General features: G+C 35.5%; 4 protein-coding genes across 4 annotated transcripts; 1 reads left to right on the top strand and 3 right to left on the bottom strand.

The window, feature by feature from the left end:
• Nucleotides 1–350: 350 nt before the first annotated feature.
• Nucleotides 351–4,189, bottom strand: LOC109812633 (uncharacterized). The gene is made up of 2 exons (XM_083065497.1): nucleotides 1,106–4,189; nucleotides 351–1,016 (listed from the first exon to the last, which is right to left on the bottom strand). The coding sequence occupies exons 1-2, from the start codon at nucleotides 4,002–4,004 to the stop codon at nucleotides 664–666; spliced, it is 3,252 nt and encodes a 1,083-aa protein (XP_082921623.1). The 5' UTR covers nucleotides 4,005–4,189; the 3' UTR covers nucleotides 351–663.
• Nucleotides 4,190–6,398: 2,209 nt separating this feature from the next.
• LOC145949225 (uncharacterized) lies at nucleotides 6,399–7,475 on the bottom strand. The gene has a single exon (XM_083065498.1). It carries the CDS (start codon nucleotides 7,473–7,475, stop codon nucleotides 6,462–6,464), a length of 1,014 nt encoding a protein of 337 aa, XP_082921624.1. The 3' UTR covers nucleotides 6,399–6,461.
• Nucleotides 7,476–8,679: 1,204 nt separating this feature from the next.
• On the bottom strand, nucleotides 8,680–13,490 carry LOC109812634 (uncharacterized). The gene has a single exon (XM_083065499.1). The coding sequence runs from the start codon at nucleotides 13,488–13,490 to the stop codon at nucleotides 12,513–12,515; it is 978 nt and encodes a 325-aa protein (XP_082921625.1). The 3' UTR covers nucleotides 8,680–12,512.
• A 2,554-nt stretch (nucleotides 13,491–16,044) lies between these two features.
• LOC145952545 (uncharacterized) lies at nucleotides 16,045–18,510 on the top strand. The gene has a single exon (XM_083064934.1). The coding sequence runs from the start codon at nucleotides 16,045–16,047 to the stop codon at nucleotides 18,508–18,510; it is 2,466 nt and encodes an 821-aa protein (XP_082921060.1).
• The last annotated feature ends 495 nt before the right edge of the window (nucleotides 18,511–19,005 follow it).

Genomic DNA, 19,005 nt, shown 5'->3' with positions numbered 1-19,005 from the left:
ATTTGATGCAGAACATGAATTAAGTAAACTTACTCTTGGAATAAAAAGATCTCTCCTTAATTTTTATATGTTTCTCATCATTATTATTGTGCGTAAAAGAAAAGAATTTTTTTTTGTTTCCAACACTTGCTAAAGATAGTTAGCAAGATTTTCTCATATAAATTGATAATTTATAAAATTAGTAGATATTTTATATATTAAAAAAATAACATGGTAAAAAAATATTTTCTAATTAAATAAGTTACTTTATTACATTTCGGTTAGTATCTTTGTAACTTTTAACTAACTTATTTACTAGTTTTGTTAACCACATAAAATCTAATTATCAATACATAACTATTAACATTAACTTGTTCTTAAATTACGTCATATATTTAATTTATAATTTTTTTTTACAATCATTTAATTTATAACTTAAACATACAAAACAAACAGTTGTACTTTTGCATATGTGGTGCCGTAAACAAATAGATCAACACATAGAGAAGCATTCAGCAACAGAGATTGAAATGGCACAACTAGAACTACTATTAACTTCTAGCTACAACTTGGCTATACATTTTTTTACCACGCTTGTGCTCTGTCCCTTGACTTCCACACCCATTCCATTCCATTCCGCCAGATAAGGAGCAAACTGCTATGATGATTATAGATATGAGAAACCTACCCCTTTATACTTGTTTTTGTCCGTGCATTAGCATCTAATAATTGCCTCGTAACATCTCTCATTGTTGGTCTCTTGTGTGGATCCTTCTCAGCACATCTCAAAGCCACCATAAGCACTTTGGTAACTTCTTCCATTATATGCGTATCTAGAAATTCCTCTGCAAGGCTTGAATCAACAATTTCATTAACTTCTCCAGTTTCCATCCACATAGACCTAACCCAATCCACCACATAAGTACCATTCATGTACGAAGCATCTGCTACTTTCTTTCTGGTTATCAGCTCAAGCAAAACTACCCCGTAACTGTATACATCAGACTCCCTACTATTTGCTGTCATATAAGCATTCTCTGTCACAAGCCAATGTAAACATGTAAATTCATAAGAAGATTTATAAAGGAAAGAAATATCCGATCAATAGTAAATGTACAAGAGTTACCTGGTGCAATATAACCAATGGTACCCGGCACACCAATGGAAGGATTTGAAGACGAAGACTGATCCAAAAGTTTGGCAATACCAAAGTCAGCAATGTGAGGCTCCATATCAGAGTCTAGAAGTATATTGCTTGGCTTGATGTCTCGGTGCACTATGGGAGGATCACAGTCATAATGGAGATAAGCCAATCCATGAGAAATTCCAACTGCTATCTTATACCGGACATTCCACTCTAAGGTTGTTGGTGGTGTTTTTTCATGCAAAACATCGTGAAGACTTCCATTTGGCATGTAGCTGTATAAAATTAGACCATAATCTTTTCTCAACCAAAAGTCTTCCAATTTGACCAGATTTCGATGCCTAATTTTTGCAAGGGTTTGAACTTCTCTAACCATGCTCAAGTTCTTCCCTTTGCTCGCAGCAAATTCCACCTTCTTCACAACAAAAGCTTTGTCTGGAGCTATCAGGGCTTTATAAACAACTCCATGAGCTCCTCTGCCAATAACATACCTGTCATTTAGGTTTTCTGTAGCCTCCATGACTTTATTAAGAAGGGATGATGAACCATCTTCAGCAGAGATATGGAATTCCTCCTTAGCTTTTCTGCCAAAAACAAAAATATAAACTGATCCCAGCAACAGCAAAACAACGAATATTGAGGACCCAAGAGCTATCATCACAATTTGAACTTTACTGAGGCCTTTCTGTTTGGTTGATTTGTTATCACATTGTTTTATAGAGCTGCTATCAGTGCAAGCCAAACCATCTGACGCTGAACAACTGATGCATAGGCCAGGATTGCCCATAAATGATGATAAAGGAGAATTAAAAAACTTCATTAGAATCTTAGGTACACGACCATGAAAAGAATTGTATGAAATATTGAGTTCAACTAAGGATTGGAGTTCACCAAGAACTTCTATGCTTCCTGTCAAACTGTTCTGAGATAGATCTAGGGTTTGCAAGTTTTTCAGGTTCCCAATCTCTGCAGGAATGCCACCTATCAGCCTATTTGAACTTAGATTCAGTCCATACATCAAGTTCAGCAATGCACCAATCGATCTAGGAATTTTGCCTCCAAACCTATTGCCACCAAGTTGTAGTTCAGAAAGCTTCTTAAATTCCGACAAGAAAGCTGGGATGCCCACACTAAAGTGATTCTCACTCAAAATTAGTGTGGTTAGTCCCATCCAGCTCTGCAGACTGGATGGCAACGAACCATTTAGGAAATTAAATCCAACATCAAACCTGTCCATTTTGGTACAGTTTGACAGCTGAGAGGGCAAGGGACCTTCTAAGTTGTTGTGAGCGAGATTCAAAATCCGAAGATTCCCAAGGTTCCCCAGCTCTGAGGGTATAAGCCCTGTAAATTTGTTCTTGGACAAAATTAAGTCGGTGAGATTTCTGCAATTTCCCAAACTTGATGGAATTGCTCCATGAATTTTGTTGTTGCTGATATCCATATATGCGAGATTCAGATTGCTTCTAAAATCAGGAAGAGGCCCAGTAAAATTATTATTTTTCAGAATTAACCTTCGAAGGGTTGTACAGCTCCCAACATCAGGAGGTATGCTACCTTGAAGTTGATTGAAGCCCATAACCAGGATGCTTAACTTATTGCCAAAACACAGATTTGGTGGGATGGTGCCGGTGAATTTATTATTTGTCAAGTCCAACAAAACTAAACTGCTGTTAATTCCCAAGCTTGGAGGTATGACTCCGGAGAACTGGTTGTTAAACAACGTGACATTTTTCAGTTGCTTGAGCTCCGTCATCTCCAATGGCAGTTCCCCAGAAAGACTATTATTATACAGAAGGAGATGCTGAAGACCTTTAATCTTCCAGATACTTAGCGGAATTTCACCAGTTAATTGATTGGTAAACAATTCAAGATCCACCAGTTTACTTAGTTTTCCCAGCTCACTTGGAATGTTTCCCTCAAGTCGATTGGTATACAGATGTATCTCTGTCAGAGACTTGCAGTTGCCAATTTCTGATGGTATTTTTCCAGATAAATGGTTCTCGGGAAGGCGTAGAGTAGAAAGCTTGGTCAGTAGGCCAAAGGAGGTTGGAATATTCCCAACTAAATTGCAGCTCACTGCAGCAAATATTGACAAACCACTACAGTTCCCCAAGCTTGAGGGAAGGCCTCCACTAAACTCATTGAATGAGAGATCCAAAGACTGTAAATTTTTACAATTTTTGGAACCCAAAGTAATGGTACCCGTAAGTCTATTTTTAGGGACACGAAAAGAAGCAAGATCACGGAGATTGTTTAGACTCTGAGGCAGGATACCCTCCAACTGATTTTCATTCAAAAACAAGACTTGTAATTTACTGCAGTTCCCAATGGATGAGGGAATTGTCCCTGACAAGTTGTTACGTTTAAGATACAGCCACAACAGCTCAGTCATGTTCCCAATACTTGTGGGAATGGAGCCACTTAAACTATTATCAGAGAGATTAACTAGTTGTAGTGGAGAGATTTGAGTCAAGGAGTCTGGAATTTCGCCAGACAGTTGATTAGATGAAAGGCTTATAAACTTGAGGTTTTGCAAGTTTTTGAACGTGTCAGGTATTTGGCCATGAAGGTTGTTATGAGCAAGGTCTAAGTAGTGTAGGTGAGTAATGTTTCCAATTTGAGGTCCTAATTGGCCAGAAATCCCAAAACCTGTGAGGTTAACGTAGACAACACGGTTGGCATGGTCACATTGAACTCCTACCCAAGAGGAGCAAGGAGTGGAATCAGAGGCAAGCCAGGTGGTGTTTATGGAATGAGGCACAGATGTCCAGTGCCTCAAGAGTGACAATAGAGTAACCCCATCGGAGGTTAGTGCAGAAACAGAATAAAACAAGAAAGAGAAGAGAAGAAGGGACCTCATGGACATGGTACAGAACATGAGGCAGTTGTAATGCTTGAGTTGAGAGGGAGAGAAGCATATAAAGAAGGCCTTACTTTGGTGGCAGAAGCACTGCAAATTGCAATGGCGGTGTTTTGGCTGCTAACTCAGTTGAACATGCCAAGAAACTTCTAGTGTGAAGTAAAGGTGGAGACGACTAGACCAACTTTAATGCGAGTCAGAGCTGTCATCCACGACCACGGGTCTTGTTTCTCTTCGTACGTGTAGTAAAATACAACAAGTATATAAATGTAGTAATAATTTGTGTTATTTTATGTTTTATTAATATTTTGGAAAATTTTATTAAAAATTTAAAATACTTGTCTTCCAGATAAAAATACAAAATTAAAATTCTAAAGAATAATATTTACTTGATCGATTTCAGAACAAATTTTAAGATCAACCACCTGATTTAGCAAGCCTACTTTCACACGTCTATGATACTAAATACCATATTTGCAACTTTAACTAAAAAGAACTAGTAGAGTAGATGACGCAAAAGATTGCAATAAATAAATAACATCATAAAGCCGATAAATACTAAATAGTAATTGTGAGTAGCTGAGTATAAAAACGAAGCAATTGGAAATTATTTGGTCATATCACTAGTAAAGAAATGAAAACACCATGTTCATATCAATGATACAGATATGAAACTCAAGATCATTTCTAGGATAAAAAAAAAAAAAAAAAAAGAGAGAGAGAGAATTAGAATTTGTTCAAAAGTTTGAACAAAGGTACATTTCCTTCATCTTTGTATTTCTAATATTTATAGGTGTGGAAAAAGTTTCACTTGAAGATTATTGAAGTTTATTCTTCAAGATTGATAAAATGTGAACATCGAAACATTAGATGTTTTTTTACCAACCAATCACATATGGTAAGATAAAACACGTGATTTATATTTAGTTTCTCGTACCTAAGTAGTATATCCAAGAACAAAACTCTTGCTCAACATACAAATACACTATTATATCATACTCTTTAGAAATCTACCCTTTCATAAAATATATGTATCAACAAAATTACTGCCATTTGACTTGTTTAATTTGTATGTATCGTTTTTAAAATAATAGCTAAATATTATTATTTTAATATTCAAATCTCTTTAATCTATATATATTACATGGTGATGCTCGTTATTTTGGTTTTTATTTTTATTTTTTTATATAACTATAACTTTATGAATAAAGTTATGATTATCTAAAAAAAATGTAATCAAGCATTTATTTTTTCTTTTCATTTTATATTTCAATATTTTATAATAGATACATAAAATGTCTCTTTTTCTTAAGAGTAAAAGTTAATAAACTTAATATCTCTCTCCACACACACACACACACATATATATATATATATATATATATATATATATTAAAAATTTTAAACATAAAAAAAACCTAATACTTTTATTATTATCTTTCTCTAGTCTATGTTATAAAAAAATTTGGCAGAAAATGATAACTTTTTTAATAAAATATTTTATAATTCTTATAAAATATTAATTTTTTATTAAAAGTTATATATATATGTATGTATGTTTTTTTGTTGTGTTGAATAATAATAAAAAGAGAATTTGAGATTTAAATATTCTTACGTATTTTTAATTTTTAATTATTATTTATCAATTTTATTAATATAAAAATAATATTTTACCTCTTTCAGAATAATTTTAATATCTTCACCTTTTTCCCTAATAAAAAACTAATTAAAATAACTATTTATGCCGAAGTGTGTTAGTGTTGCTATGTTATATAAGTACTTGTAAATGCAGAGAGGAGTAAAATATAGTCGTTAAATATAAAACTTTTTATCATCCACTTTGTCGATTCATGATTAAGTTCATTAGTTGGAGATTGGATCGTTGTTTTGTTGTGTTTGCGATCTTAAAAGCTACAATGATGTTCATGACAATGCCTTTTTGTTTTTTTAGTATTGAATCAAATCCCTAATTTTTTGCAGAGCCTTTCTTCGTCAATACCCATCTCTCTTCTTCAGTCTCGTGAAATTTGCAGAATCTGTGGTGGTTGTTTACTAAATGGAAGGGAATGGAGCAAAGTAGCGGAGTGGGCTTTCGCCATCAAGAATGCTGCTATTACGTCGTCGTTTTCCAATGGATTCACGCCCCACTCGGGTTAGACTCGTGATCGCTCCTAGTTAGTTATGTGTAAAAAAAATCATTTAACCATACTTGTATTGTAGCTATGCCATCCCCCGTATCAGTCACTGTTACAAAGCTTTACTGTTTTTATTCCATTCTTTATCTATAATTAACAATTATCAGTCTACCATTCTGACCCCTATATGGACGTCTTGCTTTGCTTTTTTGTCAACAACAAAATAATAAACTAATCACAGCAACAGCAAAACAACAAATATTGAAAACCCAAGAGCTATAATCGCAATTTCAACTTCATTGAAGCATATTTGTTATCACATGGTTTTATAGAGTTGTTTTCAGCGTAAGCCATCAGACGCCGAACAATTGGTACATAGGCCATGATTGCCATAAAATGATGAACGGGGAAACTTCATTAGCATTTTGGGTACACAACCACGAAATGAATTGTAAGAAATATTGAGTTCAAGTAAGGAGAGGAGTTCATCAAGAACTTCTATGCTTCCTGTCAATTCATTCTCGGATACATCCAGTGCTTGCAACATTTTCAGGTTCCCAATCTCTACAGGAAGGTCACCTATCAGCCCATTTGAACTTAGATTCAAACCATAATTCAAATTCTGCAATGCTCCAACTGATCTCGGAATTCTGCCTCCAAGCATATTGCCACCAAGTTGTAGTTCAAGAAGCTTTTTATAGTCCGACAAGAAAGCAGGGATGCCCCCACTAAAGTGATTCTCTCTCAAAATTAGTATGGTTAGTCTAGTCCAACTCTGCAGACTTGATGGCAATGAACCATTTAGGAAATTGAATCCAACATCAAACCTGTCCATTATGGTACAATTTGACAGCTGAGAGGGCAAAGGACCTTCTAAGTTGTTGTGAGAGAGATTCAAAGTCCGAAGATTCACGAGGTTCCCTAGCTCTGAGGGTATAAGCCCTGTAAGTTTGTTCTCGGACAAAATTAAGCCAGTCAGATTTCTGCAATTTCCCAAACTTGATGGAATTACTCCATGGATTTTGTTGTTGCTGATATCCATAAATGTGAGATTCGGATTGCTTCTAAAATCAGGAAGAGGCCCAGTAAAATTATTTTGCTTGAGAATTAACCTTCCAAGAGTTGTACAGCTCCCAACATCAGGAGGTATGTTACCTTGAAGTTCATTGAAGCCCATAGTCAGAATACTTAACTTCTTGCCAAAACACAGATTTGGTGGGATGTTGCCGGTGAATTTATTATTTGTTACGTCCAACAGAACTAAACTGCTGTTAATTCCCAAGCTTTGAGGTATGACTCCGGAGAACTGATTGTTAAACAATGAGATGTTTTTCAGTTGCTTGAGCTCCGTCATCTCCAAAGGCAGTTCCCCAGAAAGACTATTATTATACACGAGGACGTACTCAAGACCTGTAATCTTCCAAATGCTAAGTGGAATTTTACCCGTCAATTGATTGATAAACAATTCAAGATCCACTAGTTTGCTTAGTTTTCCGAGTTCAGTTGTGTTGAATATGGTGTGGCAAATTTAGTCCCACATCGAATAAGTTTTTTTTGATGTGGCCAAATTAGTCCCACATTGGATAGGTTTGGGAATGTGTAGTGCCTTAGGTTCTATATATAGAAACCCTTCCCTTCACTTTGAAATCATCCTAACTACAAGTTCATTTGTAACTTCTAAGGCTTGTAGTTTTCTCTTCTCTCTCTATTGTAATATTTCTTAGTGAAATATATTTGGTAGTGTCCGAGGAAGTAGGCATAATTGGCTGAACCTCGTTAAATTATTGGTGTTCTTTCTTTCTTGTTTTGCTTTTGGTTTAAAATTTGCTAGACGTTTCCGCAACAATTGGTATCAAAGCCAGGTTATTTTAAGGAATAAACACTATGCTCTGTGCGCTGTAGGTATTCTATAGTCGGCACATCAGAAAATTTTTCCTTAATCCTGGATTTTTTATTATTTGACATTTAGCAAATTTTAAACCTCTGTTCAAATTGAGCTGAGATGGCAAACGAAGAAAATCCACTTAGAATTACATCATCAACTTTGAATGCTTCTTCAAGCATTTTGCAAAGAGCTGTTGGTGGGAATCCAAGGTTGATGGTAGAGATTTTCGATGGCAGCGGTCATTTCGGCATGTGGCAAAGTGAGGTTCTAGATGCTCTTTTTCAGCAAGGTCTAGACATTACAATTGAAGGAAAGAAACCAGAAAGTATGGGAGAGGAAGATTGGAAGACCCTCAATCGATTGGCATGTGGTACAATAAGGTCATGCTTATCAAGAGAGCAGAAGTATGCATTCTGCAAAGAGACCTCTGCTAGTAAGTTGATGACGGAGTTGGAGGAAAAGTTCTTGAAGAAAAGCAGTCAGAATAAACTTCACATGAAGAAAAGGCTGTTTCGGTTCACTTACATTCCTGGTGCCACAATGAATGATCACATCACTAGTTTTAATCAGCTTGTTGCTGATTTGTTAAACCTGGACGTGACTTTTGAAGATGAGGATCTTGCCCTAATGTTGTTGGGATCACTTCCTGAAGAGTTTGAGTTTCTGGAAACAACTCTACTCCATGGGAAGGTTGCTGTGTCTCTAAATGAAGTTTGTGGAGCCCTATACAGCTATGAACTGAGGAGAAAAGACAAAAAAGATAGCTCAGAGAAGGCTAATGAAGCTTTGGTTGCAAGAGGACGTCCGGTGATCCAGGCGAAAGGAAAGAAGAAGCGATCGAAGTCGAAGGCTAAAGTTGGGAAAGATGAGTGTGCCTTTTGTCGAGAAAAGGGGCATTGGAAGAAAGATTGTCCTAAACTAAAAAACAAAGGTCAATCTAAGACTGTTGCAGATTCAAATGTAGCTGAGTATGTTGATGACTCAGATTATTCACTTGCTGTTTCTGGTTCAACCAGCTCTTCTAGTGCTTGGCTTCTTGATTCGGGATGCAGCAATCATATGTGTCCTAATCGAGAATGGTTCTATGATTTCAGAGAACTAGAAGAAGGAGTTGTTTATACAGCAAATGATGTTCCTCTTACCACACATGGGATTGGTTCTATTCGATTGAAGAATCGTGATGGAGCAATCAGAACTTTGAAGGATGTTCGTTTTGTCCCGAGTTTATCAAGAAATCTCATTTCTGTGGGAGCCTTAGAAGAGAAGGGTTTCATGGTGCACGCAGAAGGTGGAGTAATGAAGATAATCTCTGGAGCTCTGGTGGTAATGAAAGGAGTTCGGAAAAATAATAGGTTGTACTATTACCAAGGTACTACTATTATTGGAACTGCAGCAGTGGCATCCAGTGACGAGAAGGAGTTGGAGTCGGCCAAGTTATGGCATATGCGGCTGGGACACGCTGGTGAAAGATCCTTGAATTTACTCATGAAACAAGGATTGTTGAAAAATATTCAGGCTTGCAAATTGGACTTTTGTGAGCATTGTGTCAAAGGGAAGAAGACAAGGGTGAAATTTGGAACAGCTATCCATGATACTAAAGGTATTTTGGATTATGTTCATTCTGATGTGTGGGGACCTTCAAAAACAGCATCATTGGCAGGAAACCACTACTATGTCACCTTTGTTGATGATTTTTCCCGGAGAATTTGGGTGTATGCAATAAAGACTAAGGATGAGGTGCTTGGAATTTTCCTTAAATGGAAAAAGAGGATGGAAACCCAAACTGGGCGAAAGATCAAGCATTTTCGAACAGACAATGGTGGGGAGTACACGAGTGATCCATTTAAGAAGGCTTGCGAAGAAAGCGGCATTGTCAGACACTTCACAGTCAAGCACACACCACAACAAAATGGAGTGGCAGAACGCATGAATCGAACATTGCTGGAGAAAGTTCGGTGTATGTTGTCCAATGCTGGATTGGGCAAACAGTTTTGGGCTGAAGCTGTTGTATATGCGAGTCATCTTATCAATCGCCTACCATCAAGTGCAATTGGTGGCAAAACACCACTAGAGAAATGGTTCGGAAAACCTGCTACAGATTATGATTCCTTACATGTATTTGGCTGCACTGCTTATTATCATGTTAAGGAGTCAAAATTGGATCCTCGTGCAAAGAAAGCAATTTTTCATGGGGATTGCATCTGGTGTAAAAGGATATCGTCTTTGGTGCCTAGAGACCAAGAAGACAATCATTAGCAGGGATGTCACCTTTGATGAATCTACCATGTTGGGAAAGGTGACAACAGAACAAAAGAAGAATGGTACTCCAAAACAGGTGGAGTTTGAAAGGAAGATTGTTTTTCCAGCAAATGATGAAGAAAAAACTCCTATGGTAGATGAGGAGTCAGATGAAGAAGAGGTTCATATCCAAGAACCTCCACAGCAACTTGAATCAATTGCATTAAGAAAGCCAAAGAGGACAACCATAATGCCTGCTCGTTATGTTGATATGGTGTCCTATGCATCTCCAGTTGCAAGTGATGATATTCCTACCACTTATATTGAAGCAGTCAAAGGTTCAGAAGAAGATAAGTGGAGAAGTGCCATGTCCGAAGAAATGGAGTCCCTTAGAAGGAACCAGACTTGGAAGTTAGCAAATCTTCCAAAGGGAAAGAAAACAATTGGGTGCAAATGGGTATATGCAAAGAAAGATGGATTTCCTGACAAGTCAGAAGTGCGCTACAAAGCAAGGTTAGTAGCCAAAGGTTATGCTCAGAAGGAAGGAATTGACTACAATGAGGTGTTTTCTCCAGTTGTAAAACACTCTTCCATCCGTGTTCTGTTGGCTTTGGTGGCACAATTGGATATGGAACTGGTTCAAATGGATGTAAAGACGGCATTTTTACATGGAGACTTGGAGGAGGAAATCTATATGACTCAGCCTGAAGGGTTCAAGGTTGCTGGAAAAGAAAATATGTTTTGTAAACTTGAAAAATCGTTGTACGGATTGAAGCAATCACCAAGACAATGGTACAAACGATTTGACAAGTTTATGTTGAGGCAAAAGTACACAAGGAGCAAGTACGATCACTGTGTGTATTTGCGCAAGCTGCATGATGGATCTTTTATATATCTTCTTCTTTATGTTGATGATATGTTGATTGCTTCCAAGAACAAAGAGGAAATTGAGAAGTTAAAAACTCAATTAAATGGTGAATTTGAAATGAAGGATCTTGGTGAAGCAAAGAAGATTCTTGGCATGGAGATAAGTAGAGACAGAAAATTGGGAAGACTTTGTTTAACTCAGAAAGAGTATTTGAAAAGGGTACTAAAACGTTTTGGCATATCTGATGAATCAAAACCTGTTAGTACACCACTTGCTTCTCATTTTAAACTCAGTGCAGATTTATCTCCAAGAGATGCAGCAGAGAAAGCCTACATGTCTAAAGTTCCATATGCTAGCGCTGTTGGAAGCTTAATGTATGTTATGGTGTGTACAAGGCCTGACATTTCATATGCAGTAGGGGTTGTGAGCAGATACATGCATAATCCAGGAAAAGAGCATTGGCAAGCTGTGAAATGGATTCTACGGTACATTCTGAACACTGTAGATGTTGGTTTGGTATTTCAGCAGGAACAAGATGGTCAAAATGTGGTTGGATATTGTGATTCCAACTATGCTGGAGATCTGGATAATCGTCGATCAACTACTGGCTATGTTTTTACTTTGGCAAAAGCACCGGTATGTTGGAGGTCTACTTTACAGTCAACTGTAGCTTTGTCTACAACAGAGGCAGAGTATATGGCTTTGACAGAGGCTGTGAAGGAAGCAATTTGGCTTCAAGGGTTGCTTGGTGAATTAGGAATTCTACAAAAGCATGTGAAGGTGCATTGTGATAGTCAAAGTGCAATCATGTTGGCAAAGAATCAAACTTACCATGCAAGGACGAAGCATATTGATGTTCGTTACCACTTCATAAGAGAGATTATCGAAGAAGGTGGAGTGGCTATCCAGAAGATAAGGACCACAGAGAATCCAGCTGATATATTGACAAAGGTAGTAGATTCAATCAAGTTCCAACACTGTTTGGACTTGATTAATATTATCAAAATTTGAAGACTGCATTGGTAGAGACTATCAAAGATGAGAGATTTGAAAATATGAAATTTGCCAAGGTGGAGATTTGTTGAATATGGTGTGGCAAATTTAGTCCCACATCGAATAAGTTTTTTTTGATGTGGCCAAATTAGTCCCACATTGGATAGGTTTGGGAATGTGTAGTGCCTTAGGTTCTATATATAGAAACCCTTCCCTTCACTTTGAAATCATCCTAACTACAAGTTCATTTGTAACTTCTAAGGCTTGTAGTTTTCTCTTCTCTCTCTATTGTAATATTTCTTAGTGAAATATATTTGGTAGTGTCCGAGGAAGTAGGCATAATTGGCTGAACCTCGTTAAATTCTTGGTGTTCTTTCTTTCTTGTTTTGCTTTTGGTTTAAAATTTGCTAGACGTTTCCGCAACAAGTTGGAATGTTTCCCTCAAGTTGATTGGAATACAATTGTAACTCTGTCAAAGACTTGCAGTTGCCAATTTCTGGAGGTATTTTTCCAGATAAATGGTTGTCAGAAAGGTGTAGTATAGAAAGCTTGGTCAGTAGGCCAAAGGAGGTTGGTATATTACCAACTAAATTGCAGTTCACTGCAGCAAATTGTGATAAACCACTACAGTTTCCCAAACTTGGGGGAAGATCTCCACTAAACTCATTGAATGAGAGATCCAAAAAGTCTAAATTTTTACAATTGCTAGAACCCAAAGTGATGGTACCTGTAAGTCTATTTCTGGCGACATCAAAAGAAACAAGATCATTGAGATTGTTTAGGCTCTGAGGTAGGATACCCTCCAACTGATTATTATCCAAAAACAAGTCTTGTAATTTACTGCAGTTCCCAATGGATGAGGGAATTGTCCCAGACAAGTGGTTTCTGTGAAGATATAACCACAAAAGCTCAGTCATGTTCCCAATACTTGCGGGAATGGAGCCACTTAAACTGTTATAAGACAGATCAACCAATTGTAATTGAGGGATTTGAGGCAAGGAATCTGGAATTTCACCGGACAGTTGATTTTGAGAAAGACTCAGAAACTTGAGGTTGTGCAAGTTTTTGAAGGCGTCGGGTACTTGGCCATTAAGGTTGTTATCAGTAAGGTCTAAGTACCGTAGCCAAGTAATATTTCCAATTTCAGGTCCTAATTGGCCAGCAATCTCAAAACCTGTGAGATTAAGTTTGATGACATTATGGGCATGGTCACATTGAACTCCGACCCAAGAGAAGCATGGAGTGGAATCCGAGGCAAGCCAGGTGGTGTTTATGGAATGAGGCACAGATGTCCAGTGCCTCAAGAGTAACAACAGAGTCACCCCATCAGAGGTGAGTGCAGAAACAGCATAAAATAAGAAAGAGAAGAAAATAAGGCACCTCATGGATTTGGTGGAGAAGATCACTCAGTTGCTATGCTTGAGATCGAGATAAGCATAAAGGTCTTAGCTTCGTTGCAAATTTGATTACAAGTGAAGCACTGCAAACTGCAATGGAAATGCGTTGTTTTAGCCTCTGACTTAGAGTTGAACATTTTATGATAAAATTTTCAGATGCCAAAAAAAAAAAAAAAAATCTTGTTGAAGTCAAACTTTACTATATTTCTCACTTTTAATGTTGACATAAAAATATAAGATGCAAAAAAGTAAAATAAATAAAAGGAAGATTCTGTATGAATGATATTTAAAACCTTATACTATTAATAAAGATAATATGTTTTTTTTGTGTGTACGTAATATGATGATCATTTTACCTCTTAAATTCTAAAATGTTTTTTTTTTCTCCCATACATTTTTTTACTATCTTTTTTCTTTACTTTTTCATGAATTTATTTTTCAAAATTTCCATATCTTCTAAATAACTACTTAAAACCATTCACATCCTTTAATGGTTAATCATTTACACATATTTAATTTCAATCATTTTTATCATCTATTTTATTTTTATATTTTAAATAAAATATACTGAGACATGAAGTTTCTTTTCTACATTTTTATATATATATATATAAAAATATCATATGAAAAATAAATCATTTTGAAGTCATTTGTTATTTATTATATTTCTTAATTTAAATGTCTTAAAAGAAAATATCAAATACAAAAGATAAAATAAAAGAATACTTTGTTTTACTGTTATGATTTTTAATTTCGAAAGAAATTAAATTCAAAATAAAATGATATTTTCATAATTAAATAAATTTGATTTCATACATTCATTTATTAGATTTATGGATTTTAATTTTTATATTAAAAATATGTCATCAAAGAAATTAAGAAAAATGTTCTGTTTTATTTTTATTTTTTATTTTTTAAAGTCAAAGTAAAATAATATCTTTATAATTAGAGCAATGATAGACAGTCCGAAAACGTATTTTGAATCACGTTTTGAATATTAAAATATTAATATTTTTTAATAAATTTATTATAAAATAATTATTTATTTAATATTTTATAATTTAAATTATTATATTAATTGTTCGGAATAAATTTCGGAAGATGCATTCGGAGGCTGAATCATTTTTCTTATAATTAAATGCATATCTTAAATGAAAGACATTTTGTAATCCTGCATTACTTTTTTTTTTCATGAGTCGTAGAAAAATCTTAATTGTTGAAAATTGAAATTAATGCATTTTATTTTCAACAATTTTTTATTACATTTTCAAATTAGAGACTTTTTTCCTAATTTATTATTTTTGTTTCTTTTATATAAGACTCAATAACCCAATTCATCTGGATTAAGGAAAATAAATTTAGTTGATAAAATAAATTTGTTCTATTTATATATATATATTTTAAATTACTTTTATACTATTTTTCTTTTTAGTTAATACTCATATATCTTTGGTTAAAAATCTAATTTGGTCCTTTTATAATATTTTTTTGTTTCAATTTAGTCCCATTTTAAATTTTGGTTTCAATTTGGTCCTCAATAATTTAAATTATTGTAATTTGAGACTTCCATCCAAATGATTTAAACGGGGTTAACTCCTAATGACGTGGATGCCACTTGGATGCATACGTGGATGCTTCATTTTTTCATGCATCTGAAACCAGAACAGCTCGTTCTAAAATCGAAACGGATCATTCTGGTTGCACTCATGGTGCATAAACTTTACACCCGGAGCAGACATTCCAGATGCATTATTTAACACCAACGAGTGCATCAGAACGGGCCGTTCTAGTTTCCAAAATGGACCATTCCGAATTCAGAACGGGCCGTTCTAGAACGCCAACCAACACACAATGTGGTTCAAAGATCAAAGACAAACCATTTACACATACATAATTTTTTTTATCTAAAAAATAATATATTTTAAAAAATAAAAATTATAATCTAATAAATATATATATATAATTAAATTATCATATGTATAAAATATAAATTTCGAAGAATTATTCATTTATCTCATATTTGTCAAACTTTTGTGCTTTATATTTATTGTATATGTTGATAAAAAAAATTAAAATTGTAAAAATTTATATCACATATCAAAAACATCTTTATATGATAAATAAATTAAATTTGATTTTTATAAGATTTAACATATTTATTTTTATGTTTTTATTAGTGTTAAATTATTATTAAGTAGGTTTTTAAGATTGTAGTTCTAACCAAACATTTTAAAAAATGTCTATGACAGATAAATATGTTATAAGTGATTTATAATCAAAGATAAAGATAGATTAGCTATTAAAAGATAAGATAGATTAGCTACTAGAAGATAAGAATAAATTATTCATTAGAAGATAAAGATAGATTCAGTTAAGAAATAAGGATTATAAATAAGATCCTAGTGTAATCAGCAAATTATTAATAATACAATTATATTCTTATATTTCCTCTTCTATTCTCGTGTGAGATTGAGAGAGTGAGTGGTGTTAGAGGAGAACTCCAATTCTCATCTAACAACTGGTATCAGTATTGCTGGCAACGATGGGCGGCTCAACGACGAACAAAGATCTGGAAAACAGAATTGAAGGACTTGAGAAACTGATGGCCTCCTCACAGGAGGAAAATTCGAGGAACCACCGCGACAACAAGAAAGCATTCGAGGAATCGCAGAAGAGTCACAAAGCGGATATCGACTCGATGAAGACGATGATGGCGCAGATCTTGGCCAAATTAAACATCAGCGGCGAACCATTTAACCCCATCGAAGAAGAAGCAGAGTCAGATCTTGACTCGAGCAAAATTATTGAACGAACCCAGATTGCGTTTCCTTCATTCGATGGCACCAACTTCAGGGAATGGAGAGCGAAAGCAGAACAGTTCTTTGAATTAGAACGCACACCCATTAATCAGCGAGGCAAATTACTTTTACTATCCATGGATGGCAAAGCATTTGCGTGGCAAAGACATTACATGCAAAACCAAGAATTCCAAAACAAATCCTGGAAAACTATTCTTCAAGATGTTGGCAACCGTTTTGATGATGGCGCTTACGATGACCCAATTGCTGAATTATCTCGTTTGAAACAATCCGGATCATTACATGAGTACCTGGAAAAATTTGATACCCTGCTTGCTCGAGTTGCATTATCCGAAGACATGGCCATCAGCTTTTTTCTTGCGGGATTGGAAGTTCAGTTGGAGAAATCTGTGCGAATTCACAACCCCAAATCAGTGCAAGAAGCTGTTCGTTTAGCAAGATTACAAGATGATGTCATTAAGGAATTGGAGAAGAAGATATTAATAGGTAAATCAGTTACTTCTGATTATCAAACTAAATATACACGTTCTGGGTCAAATCCATCTTCCAACTTCAGGAACCAATCAATTACTAGCTTACAAACTCAACCACAAAATTCTTCTGTCAATGCGCCAATTACTGATTCAAAGGTTAGTACCAATTCTGCACTTTCTAGGAAAGAAATTAATGAGCGTATTTCAAAAGGATTGTGTAGATTTTGCGGTGATAAATGGGAAAAGAATCATAGATTAAAGTGCAAAGTTTGGGGAAAGCTAAATGCCATCTTTTGTGCACAAGAAAATTCAGATGCAGAGGCAATTGATGATAGTGACAATGAGGCAGATGAATCTCTAGTAGAAAAAAGTTTAGAATTACTAAATAATGATCAGGTACAGATTTCTTTGCATGCTTTAAGAGGTATAGCTGGAGGTAATACTTTACAATTGCAAGGGCTTATAAAAAGAAAAGACGTGCCTTTTCTAATGGATACAGGCAGCACACACAATTTCATAAGTGCAAAATGGGTGAAGCTGCTAGGGTTGAAAACGCAACCTATAAAAGATTTTCCAGTAATGGTTGCAAGTGATAAGCCAATTGTGATAACTAGGAAGTGTGAGAAGTTAGAATGGAAATTTGGTGAACACTCTTTTGTTGCTGATTTTCTGGTACTACCTGGTTCAACTTTTGGTGCTATCCTAGGAATGCAATGGTTTAAAACTTTGGGTGAGATATACTGGAACTGTGCTAACTTGACAATGAGGTTTGTTCATAGAGGCAGCACTGTGACGTTGACAGGAGAACAACAAGCGAACATGTTAATAGACGACGTTGGGAAACTTAAAGCAATTAGTTTACAAGCAATGTTGCTTCCAATTCACGGACCACTTAGCTTTAGCATATCGGTTGCAGAAGATGACACAAAATTGGATTCAAGCCAGACTCTTGAGTTGGATGAACTTTTGCAGAAATATACTAAACTCTTTGTGGAACCTACTCAATTACCTCCAAAAAGAAGGTATGATCACAAAATCACCCTCGTTAATGATAATCCTATATGCCTGAAACCTTATAGGTATCCTCATACTCAAAAAGAGGAAATTGAACGACAAATTAAACACATGTTATCTACTGGCCTTATAAGAGAAAGTAGCAGCTCATTTGCTTCACCTCTGGTTCTTGTTAAAAAGAAGGATGTCACATGGAGGTGTTGTACTGATTTTCGCCGATTAAATGCTATGACTGTGAAAAACAAGTTTCCTATTCCACTTATTGAAGACCTTTTGGATGAGCTAAAAGGAGCAACATATTTCACGAAACTAGATTTAAGGAGTGGATATAACCAAGTTCGAATGGCAGAATCTGACATATACAAGACAGCTTTTAGAACTCACAGTGGACACTATGAATGGGTGGTTCTCCCATTTGGCCTAAGCAACGCACCTGCAACATTTCAGAACTTGATGAATGATATTTTTCGTGAACATTTGAGGAAGTTCATACTTGTCTTTTTTGATGACATTTTGGTTTACACAAAAAATTGGGATGAACACCTCTTGTGTTTGGAGAAGGCTTTGAAGATATTGGAAACAAATTCACTAGCATTAAATTACAAGAAGTGCAGTTTTGGAAAGAAGAAGGTTGAATACTTGGGACACATTATCACAGTTGATGGAGTTGCACCTGATAATGATAAGGTAGTAGCTGTATAAGAATGGCCAACACCAACATCAGTGAAGGAATTACGAGGATTCTTAGGGCTGTCAGGTTTCTACAAACGGTTTATTAAAAACTATGGCAGAATAGCATCTCCGTTAACTTCATTATTGAAGAAGGATACTGACTTCAACTGGACACAAGAAGCTGAGGAAGCATTCTGGACCATCAAGCAATCCTTAGTATCTGCACCTGTTTTGGCTCTTCCAGATTTCCACCAACCCTTTATAATAGAAACAGATGCTTCAGCATACGGAATTGGGGCAGTTCTACTTCAACAGGGTCATCCAATAGCCTATATTAGCAAGGCTATGGGAAAGAAGTTTCAACTATTATCAGCATATGAAAAAGAGTTCTATGCCATCCTTTTTGCTGTTAAAAAGTGGCTTCATTACTTCCTAGGAAATCACTTCGTTATCAAAACAGATCAAAAATCCTTAAAGCATTTACTAGAACAACCTCCTACAACGCTAATGCAGAATTGGGGCTTA

This window comes from Cajanus cajan, chromosome 10 (genome assembly GCF_000230855.2).
Source record: "Cajanus cajan strain Asha chromosome 10, NIPB_CcT2T_4, whole genome shotgun sequence".
NCBI classification, from domain to species: domain Eukaryota; kingdom Viridiplantae; phylum Streptophyta; class Magnoliopsida; order Fabales; family Fabaceae; genus Cajanus; species Cajanus cajan.
This window is presented reverse-complemented; position numbering and strand designations above follow the sequence as displayed.